The sequence below is a fragment of the Solanum tuberosum genome, unplaced genomic scaffold (assembly GCF_000226075.1).
Source record: "Solanum tuberosum cultivar DM 1-3 516 R44 unplaced genomic scaffold, SolTub_3.0 scf00279, whole genome shotgun sequence".
Lineage (NCBI taxonomy): Eukaryota > Viridiplantae > Streptophyta > Magnoliopsida > Solanales > Solanaceae > Solanum > Solanum tuberosum.
In genome coordinates, this window is record NW_006239204.1 from 523,691 (window position 1) to 534,359 (window position 10,669).

General features: G+C 31.7%; 1 protein-coding gene across 1 annotated transcript; it reads left to right on the top strand.

Moving 5' to 3' along the window:
- Window positions 1-1,860: 1,860 nt before the first annotated feature.
- Window positions 1,861-5,803, top strand: LOC102583124 (uncharacterized membrane protein At1g06890-like). The gene is made up of 8 exons (XM_006358692.2): window positions 1,861-2,210; window positions 2,299-2,454; window positions 3,117-3,301; window positions 3,389-3,456; window positions 3,886-4,018; window positions 4,670-4,831; window positions 4,928-5,197; window positions 5,319-5,803. The coding sequence occupies exons 2-8, from the start codon at window positions 2,334-2,336 to the stop codon at window positions 5,448-5,450; spliced, it is 1,071 nt and encodes a 356-aa protein (XP_006358754.1). The 5' UTR covers window positions 1,861-2,210; window positions 2,299-2,333; the 3' UTR covers window positions 5,451-5,803.
- Window positions 5,804-10,669: the final 4,866 nt, after the last annotated feature.

Consider the following 10,669-nt stretch of genomic DNA (forward strand, 5'->3'; position numbering starts at 1 on the left):
TATCCACGTGGGCACATATATACCTTTAAAATACACTATTAAATAGTTCAGGGTGTAAAAAATACGGTATTAAATAGCCTAGGGAGGTAATAGGTCCTTATGAAAGTTTAGTATCGCAACAGCAAATTCGACCAAATTTGGGATATTTTTCAGATCCTTATCCGTAAAATTTATGTAGAATGCTTTTTAAGAAAACAATATTATTTTTCGTATGTAGTGATTTAACTTGTGGAATAGTTTTAAAATTTAGTTTGCTTGATATTTAAATTATATTTAAATCATAATGTTAATGTTATATTAATATTTAATTTATTTATCTATGTATAATATTGTTTGAAAATTTGAGCGGTACATTTTAATTTAATTAAAATAAAAAATTAATTAAAACTTTTGGAATAGAAATTTAAATAGTTTATTTCTATAAAATAATCTTAATATTAGAAGTACATTGATACTTGTCCTTTTTCGTAATTTGACTCTATAAAACATTTTTTTTTAAAAAATTAGTCAAAATAATTTGCTTATCAAAACACTTTTCAAATGAATTAGCCAATTTTTTTTTTTTCAAAAGCACTTTTTTTGAAAAGCTATCTTATGAAAATACTTTTAAAAATAAACAGATTTTAACGATAATGTCAAACATGCTCTAACTTTCTTTTAATTTCTGTCTGAATTAACATAACATTCATTGCATTACAACAAGAACAAAATATGCTTATTCCAAACTATTCATTTCAATACCAATAAAGAAAAATTACCTTTTTTCCTTGCTAATTAAAATAATATTACCTAAGATTTAATTATGTATTACATCATTTTTTTTTATTTGAAACAAAAGAATTGTAGGGACTCCAGATTCATATTTGCAATTTTTCATGTATTAAGTGGACTTTTGACCACGAAAAAAATTCACTTTATTTTTAAAAAAAATAACGTTAAAGTTGGAGTTGGAATTGAAATATGTTTGGTCATACTCTTTATGAAGAACATTTAGAATTGACATAATACATAAATATGACATTTAATTTAGTTTCAACTTTCAACTGATATCTATATCCTCCAATTGTGAGTTTTAAAATAGACACATTCGTCATATGTGACGTCCTTATGACAATTTTGTATCCTATGTAGCGTCTTGAGTGTATTATGCAATGTCGAACATGTACGTGTATACTTATTCAATTTAATACATGTTAAAATGTCTACTTGCACACACATAGCTGTAGAACATAGATGTCAATTGAAGTCGAATTTTAAAGGACATATTTATGTATTATGCTTAGAATTTAAATGTACTTTTTCTAAATATGATTGTACCTTTCAATTTTTAAAAACTATCAAAATCACCCCACTTGATTAATTTACCTAAACATACAATTAAATCTTTTCCAAAAAAGTAATATACCAAAATAGATAACTATATAATGTCATAGATTAGATTTCCATATATGAGCTACAACATAGTATTAAAAAATATTTTTTCACTATATTTAAAAAATTTAAAGCTAGAGTTGAAGATTGAGGTGTGCTTATTTTAAATTTTTACAATTGTTATTTGATTGTAAATAGAGTGAAAGTAAAAATAAGATTTTGAATGTCTTTTCAATTTGAAATACAACTTCTTATTTAAAAAATTTATGATCAGACATTAGTTTTCAAATAAATAAAAAATATTTGGTCTAACATATAATACTCCAGGAATAATTAATTTCCTTAACTGGATAAACATCATTAAACGTTGGACCAAATTAAAAGTAACAAGAAATTCCAAACTTGGTGGACTCTATATGTTCAGTACTAAACTTTAAGGACCAATCCGTACTAACCTTCAATATCAAGAGACTAATTGAGTTAATTATTTTTTTGTTGAAGATGCAAGCACGTCCCTTCCATCAGAGTCCCCCTTCTCAGATTTTGACTGAGATTTGCATACATATAATTTACTCACATTTTCAGAATACAAAATTATCAAACTCTCTGTATACACTCGCTTTGCACCAAACTGTAGTTGGAAGTTGGAACTGACTGCACAGCCTTTTACCCTAAAATTGAAGTCGAAAAGTTTCTCAAATCCATACAAAATATACATATACAGGCTTGTTAACTTGATTGGATCTGTAATTATACGGAATTTTGAAAATGGTAGCGTGAAGAATTTGTGGTGTTGGATCAAATTTGTTGCTGGTTTTTGGGAAGTATTTCTTTCAGATGTGAGATTTTGTACATACTGATTTTTTTGTTTAATTTGATTGTTGCTGTGGAATGTTGAGGTTTATATTTGTTTGTTGTTCGATCTAGATAAATTAGCGGAGCAAGGAGCTGTAGCCGAAAGGATGAGTGAGAACAAGCGCTTTCAGCTTGGCACCATTGGAGCTTTGTCTCTATCTGTTGTTTCATCAGTATCTATTGTGATATGCAATAAAGCGCTTATGAGCTCTTTAGGTTTTCGTTTTGGTAAGTTAATTGTCATTGTATGGATCAGCATTTTACAAGATGCTTGTCATATTGAATACGTAATCAAAATGTGAATATGTGATTAAATTTTGCATTTTGTGCTATTGTTGAAGAATGAAAAGGTCCCAAGTCGGTGGTTATTGAATTTCGTTATATGCACGCACTTGTACAATCCTCCTCTCATGAGCTAGTTTTTGGGGTTAAATTAGGCCTAAGATTCATTTCCAGCAGATTTTTAAATCATCCTCTTAATTTGATAACATATCTATTGCAGAATTTGGAGGCATGTTGAAGCTGGATATGCTTTTGTTTTTTCTCCCTCCTTACTTGTTTTTCGTTTTGATGACATAAAAAGTTGTCCTGACATGATACTGTCCGTACTAATCACCGATGGATGAATAAGTTAGTCTTCCCTCTATACTAGTGTCTTTAGATAAATCTGTGGTTGGATTCTTAGTTAAAGGTATGACCTATGTTTAGATAGTTTTGAACTATTAAACTGCAGGGAATAATACTTTGTGGTTGCAAATTCATGTTCAAACCACTTAAGGATCAAGATCTACTGTTTTTACCTAGATTTTTCAAGTTGGCTTAATGGCTGTTATAATTTCCAAGATAGAGATGAGATGATAATGTACTCTATTAATTTTGTTCTATGGCAGCTACAACTTTGACGAGCTGGCATCTACTGGTCACTTTTTGCTCCCTCCATGTGGCGCTATGGATGAAGCTATTTGAACACAAACCTTTTGATCCAAGAACTGTAGTTGGATTTGGTATTCTGAATGGAATTTCAATTGGGTTGCTAAACCTTAGCCTTGGTTTCAATTCTGTTGGTTTTTATCAGGTACGTTCTTTCCCTTCATCTCTATTTCCGATAACATGGCTGCATAATGAATTTCCTAAATTCCAAGCTTTCTCACTAATGTGTTAGATGACGAAGCTTGCAATCATACCATGCACTGTATTTTTAGAGACAATTTTCCTCAACAAAAAATTCAGGTTAGTTTATCATTTGTATTGGGTTAATCAGTGTTTTGATTGATGCCATTTTCCTCTTTGAGTCGCTAATTTTCCTTTGCACTGCAACTTTGACTAAAAGATGAACTGGATAACTCCTAAAGTTACATTAGCTGCCAAGATAAGTGATTCACTGACCAATCCATTCATAGTGATCCAGTACTGTTAAATCAGACCATGGCAACCAAACTGATTCTTAGCGAAACCTGTAAAGACTGAATCATGTTTCCCTAAGCAATCAACTGGTTATTTTAAGATGGTCTGAGGGCAAGTACTTCATCTACTGATGATTTTTTTATATTGGCAATAATGGATTTTGCTTTGCTATGTAGCTTTTTGCTAGACTTGGTTCTCATAAGATTCTTCTTCTCTATTTGAGCTTTAACTTGAAATTTCCTTTTTTTATTACAGTCGGAGCATTCAACTCTCTCTTTGCGTCCTTCTTTTGGGTGTTGGAATTGCAACTGTAACTGATTTACAGCTGAACTTCCTGGGCTCTATCTTGTCACTCCTTGCAGTTCTTACCACTTGTGTTGCTCAAATTGTATCCTTCTAAAGTAGCTGGCTCCTTATTTCCATTGTTTGCACTGTTTTTGCATATTTCAAACTGCATACGGATCAGATATGGCAAGTTTGTGGGTCATAAGAGGTCTTTAGCTTAACTGCTAACTAGTGATGGATGCATCTTCATGCTATCACTTTTCATATTTAGCTTCTAAGTATATGGAGATGCAAAATCTTTATGTTATCTATGTAACCTACCTTGAACATATAACTTGCTTTGTTATATCTTTTTTGATGACCTTAAACTTCATATCCTATACTATTTTAGCTTTATTTGATCTCGATTCAATGTCATAAAGCCAAGCAACTCCTTGGTATGAGAACTTTTTATACCTGCTGCTTTTGGAGTTGCATTTCCTTCTTTTACATATTTTTTTAAATGGTAAGCAAGGATGTAACTAATATAAACAAGAAGGATGGTGCTTTGTGGATATAAAGTCAGGGGAATCCCTCTGCAAAAACAAAAAGTAGGATTCCAATCTATGCCTAGATCTTTTCCTGTAGTGAGTTGATTATTGTCTGAATAATTATGGATTTTGACCTATGTTATATATATTATGCACACACATCCATATATCGTCATGGTCCATACATCTTTTCTTCAAGTTAGTTCTTAATTAGCTTCTTTCAGATGACCAATACCATCCAAAAGAAGTTCAAGGTTTCTTCAACACAACTGTTGTATCAATCTTGTCCTTATCAAGCCATGACTTTGTTCGTCTCCGGTCCGTTTCTGGATAAGTTTTTGACTCAGCAAAATGTATTTGCCTTCAGATATACGCCACAAGTGCTGGTAAGCATTATAAACCCATCTTGGACAATGTCCTTACTGCTCCTATAGTAATGGATGGGGTATGGTTCCAGATCTAATTCATTTTTGTAAGTGCAGACTTTCATTGCTATGTCCTGCTTGATCTCAGTCTCTGTTAACTTTAGCACATTCCTTGTGATTGGAAAGACATCCCCTGTCACCTACCAAGTCCTTGGCCATCTTAAAACCTGTCTAGTATTAGCTTTTGGATATATCTTACTTCATGACCCATTCAACTGGAGGAACATTCTTGGGATCTTTGTTGCTATGATGGGAATGGTTCTTTATTCATATTATTGCACTCGTGAAGGTCAGAAAAAAGCTTCAGAAGCATCAGTACAACTTCAGGTATAACATGATACTTTTGTTTCATCAGATCCATTTTATTTCATTGTCGGACGTATAAAACAGTACTTGACTAGTCATACAGCTAATGTCATCACTTCTATTTCCATTTTAATGATTACAGACCAAAGAAGATGAATCTGATCCTCTAATAGGCATGGAGACGGGAGCTGGTGCAACAAATGATGTAGCTCTCCCAATATCCCCAATTGGGAAAGCTGATAACGATTTGCGTGCTCGAGACTACAACCGTTGAGAATGGTATATTTAGCATTCCAAGATGCATCAATTGAATTATGATGAAATTGACAGTTCACCATGGGAATAGTGCAATTGCAACAATACTTCCCCTACTTCAAAATCATATGAGTAACAAAGAACGCCTTCATTTCCACTTTGATTGCTGTTTGATGTCTAGATTTGAAATGTTACCGCTGCTCCGTAGTAAGCAATGCATGTACTTCCCTGATTTATTGTATAATTAGAATATTTGAGGCATAGTAAAAATGATTCGATCAGAAATTATTTGAGTTCTAGCTGAATAATGTTATCTCTGAACAGTATATATATATTATTCTAAGCAGCTTTTCTCCAATATGCATACATTAATGTTATCTCTGAACAGTATTTATCTTTTATCTTTATTCTAAGCAGCTTTTCCCCAATCAGCAATACTTTCCATTGTTTCACATTTGATGTTTCTTATTAAAAATCCAGCTATATCATTACTGTGTGCAAATTGCCTTTTTAGTTTGTGGATAACTTTTTTGCATAATAGGTGATCCATTAGTACCCTCTAGGGCCAATAGGACTTTAGTTCAGTGGTAATGATGCAACAAATGTACTGCACGTTAGGTATAGGTCACAAATTTGAACCGTGATTGACTGTAGCATGGTATTTAAGTGGGAGCAGAATAAAAAGGTGAACCTTAAGTTCTGAATTTGTGAGCATAATTAGGGTTGGGCGAGCTAACCCACGAGGAATTTCTTTGTTATCAAAAAAATTCCTAGTACCCTCTAATTCCCAACCTAAAATTATTATTCTTATCACACAAATCAAACGACTCCAAAGAATTCAGAGGAAGTAGAAAGCAAAAACAACAAATCAAATACTAAATGAATAAACCAAGTTAGGAAATGAGAAAAGGAGAAACAATTAGGACCTATAGAAAAGTAGAAGTTAATGATTGCTAATGATTGGCAAAGTTTTCTGGTGTAATATGCTACAGCCTACTGGGGATGATGTATCACTTTATATGTATAGTGACGATCTATACTAGAAGAAAAGTATTTTGGTCCCCTTTGCCACTTGTATATCATCTTCCATGCACTAAAGCCATTTGGTTAGTGTCCTTTGCCACTTAGATTATCTCCTAACCATTTGTCCCATGTCCCTTCATGCATGATATCATTTGAGTAGGTCTTTTGAAATGTTATTAGGGAAATAGTCGAGGGCAAATCTGTTGTTGGTGAGAGGTGATATATTCCGTGGAATTAGTCGAGGTGCACAAAAACTAGTCCGAACACCACGGTGATAAAAAAAAGATAGTTGAGGGGGAATGTGCTTACTTATATTTTGATTCCTGAAGAGTCCTAGTAGATGGAACTATACTTCCATGCTTGATCATATTTGCCGAGACAATTGATAAATGTATATTTTGCACTATCTCCAAGACGTCCCGAGAATACCACAAACATTAAGGTCTTGGACTAAAAATGATCAGATTTTTCTAATTATGCTTATACATATTAACCACCTAGGAATGTGATGAGATTCTTCTACCGTTAATCAGAGATTTTGATTCAAATTAATCCATAAATTTTGGATACCAAATGGTTTATATAAAGAATAAAAACTTAAGATAGCACATGCATTTCTATAGAAAAGTAGGATTTTGTAATTGACTTCATCATATTTTTTTATGTCAAAATCGATGTGAAGATGTGTTAAAAGGTTAGCATGTGCAGTCTGTCCTCTGATAGCTTCTTTAGTATTTGTGATCAAGCTGCCAAGTTGTGCAATTTTTTGTAAGTAGAAAAAATCTGGTGTTCAACTTTACTCTAATTCTTTGTTTTTCCAAAGCTATTTGGAGTATTATTACAAGCTAATTTGTTATTCGTTGCATGGAAAAACACTGTTGGGATAAGAAATTCAAACAACTGCATTTACGATTGCTATTTGAGAATTAGGTAAAGTTTTGAAATTAATCGAAATTTCTTTTATGTGACGGAACAAAAGCACTCCTAAAAACCGATTCATCACTTCACTGGTGGTTGTCCGGCTGAAGGTCTAGGTATACTTGACGATCCCTGTTTTTTTTTAATGTTATTTCCCATGCTAGGCAAGGTTGCTCGCCATTGCTAATGAGTAGATATCTCTTGATCATCATAGAGTTTGTAATATACTCTATAATGTAATGTCATTGCTAATGAGTAGATATCTCCTGATCATCATAGAGTTTGTAATATACTCTATAATGATATTACAAAGGGAAAATTTTATATATGTCAAACGAATTTACTGAAATAACGCCCCATAGGTATAGTTTACATAATTACACATTCCATGGCTATGGTTTAGTTTGCTATGGAGCTTTAATTTTGTATAAAACATTTTTTTTGTTTTAAATTTATACAATATTTTATTTTTTAAATGAATGGAAACATGAGCGCTAAATACGGTTCAGTAAATTTACATAATCCCATGATTCAAGCTAAACGTCCAAAATCAAATATTTTTCCAAAAAAGAGTTCTATAGCGATAGAAAGACCATACCAACCTCAGACGACTAAACCATCGGATTAATCACTATTTTTGTATATTCAACGCCATGTAAGGTTTCTTTGAAGGAAACTTCGTGTTTTGAATTGTAAGAAAGTATACAACTGATTTGTATATCATATAATTGAAATTTTGAAAACGTTTTGTTTTTGTTTTGTTGATTCTAATGGTTCATAAAAATTTCTATTTGCTTATACAAGATTAGATAAATCGTATATTAACAATTCTATTCTAATTTTTTGTTCAAAATATTGAATGACACGATTTGTTTATATGAAGTGTATATGATTCGACAAAAAATGTGTGCTTTAATTTGATAAAAAAATCCCTTTGTAAATTTTACTGTATATATGTAAGTAATCGTGTAAAATTCTTATACAATGTATATGTGTAATTAATTATATTAAAATTAGTATGTCAATAATCGTGTATGATTCGACAAAAAGGGTGTGCTGTAATTTGTTAATTTTTGGTGTAATCTATTTGTATATATAGTGTAAGGTTTGTGTATTGTTTAATGTATATAGGAATTGTGTGAAATGAATGGTATATAAATGCATTGTTTTTAATTATATATATCAATTTGCAAATTAGTAACTTTGTATATGTGTTATATTTGTATATGAGCATATGCAAATGCGTGTAAAATGAGTTTATTTTTTTATTAATAATTATATACATAAACTTCAAGCAATTTGTATATAACTAATAGTATATACAAATATCAATATATAATTGTGATTTAGGCAGAAACTGTATATAGACTTCAAGTAATCTTGTATATAACTAAACAAAATATACAAATAACTAATACAAAATGTGATTTGAATTTGAAATATACAATATACAGTTATTTATATACAAATATGATTTAAGCAGAAAATATACATATACTTTATGTAAATTTGTAAATAACTAACCAAATATACAAATATTCAGATACAATTGTGTTTTAAGCAAATACTTGATGCTCTTCAGATTTGTCCAGATCTGATGAAGCAGACACAATCTCCTTTGAATCACTGTCTTTGGCTTTTCTCTTACTTCCTCCTTCAACAATTTTAATGTCGCTTGCCTTGGCATTGTGGATGACTTTCTGAAGTGCAATTGGGTCCTTTTATTTTTCTTCTTGGATCTCAATGCTTCAATTGATTTTTCATCTAGAACTTGTATAGATTTTGTCATAGACCCAACATTGACTCCAAAATCTTGAGTTAAACCGATTGAAAACGAAGGTGGATTGTCAACAACTTGGATATGCAATGCCGTACCTTTCGCAGTCCTCTTAGATGGAGTCGAATAATCCATTTTGTTTTGAAAAACTGATAATCTAATAAGTAATGAGGGAATTTTTTTTAAAAATTTTATCAAAAAACTAACAAGCATAATACATATACAATTGTTGAAAAACGAAAAAAAAAGATTCACCCACAATTTTGGCGGGTACCTGCGAAAAGTGAAAACACGATTGGAGGGAGAAGGTGAAATTCAAATTTCAAATTGAAAGTGGAAGAGTGATTTTTGGAGAAAAATAGGGAATGAGGATAGGAGAGATAAATTTAATTTTGTATAAAATCATATACAAGAGCCGGTGAAGGCTTCTTTAGTTCGGTATACAAAGAGGTGGTGGGTTCCATTATTAATGACAAAAAAAACTGAAACTATATTTACTGACAGTAAATAAATTAAACTATACCCTAATTGACTAATAACCTAGTGATGTTTGCCAACTCGCGTAATTTTCCCTATTACAAATGAGGATGCTTAAATAATGCAAAAATATGAAAGTCAAGAAGAAAGTTGAGTTTTCAAACTTGAACTTCCTTTTAAAAATGTATAAATTTAAAAAGATAGATTGTCCGTCTGAAGTAACTTGTAGTATTTTCCTCTTGTCTTCTACTTCTTCAAAGCTATCCAACAATAATTGATGATTCATCATTTCTTCTTGGATTTATTGGATCTTGATGCTATTGACACTGTCATATGATTCTGCCTTACCAGTTGCATTGATAGGTGCCTTGAAACAAGTAACTCCCTAGTCATTTTACCATCCCAACTATGTTTTCTTTCATGCGTCTTCTTTTTATTTTTGTTGCTTCCACTTCTTTGTTACCTAGGTAAGATATCACCATCCCTAACTACTTTATCAAAGCATATGTCTAACTATATTGTCTTCTTCATCTTCGTAAAAAATTTCTCTCCCAAATCAATAGCATAAGCATTAGTTGGACTAAGTCCCGACGCTAAGACCCCTGACTCATTCTTCTTTGTAATTGCACTTTCTTGTTGTCCCAAATGCACCTTGATCTGGTTGCTGCCTCAATGAATTCATCAATGGTTGTCTACACCTATTGATTGTCATTATACCATACTCTTTATGGTGTTGATTGCTATCAATTGAAGTATCCACCATAATTGTAATTTTTTCACTACTCTTGGGCACAAAAATAGGTGCATTATGGTTGAGATTACTGCCCGAAATTGGTGAGCTAATCTCCTGTAAGCTTTCTCTTTCACTACCATCATTTTGATATTCTTCATCTTCAGCCTATTCTGCCCATGTCTTGTACTTGGAAGAAACCTCCTTAATTGCCTGAATTAAATCATTATGTAGTTGTACATGTTGCTCCTTTCTCATCTTTGTCAAGGTTGAATTGTTTGCATATGTGGATAACATAGACAAAGTTCGTTGA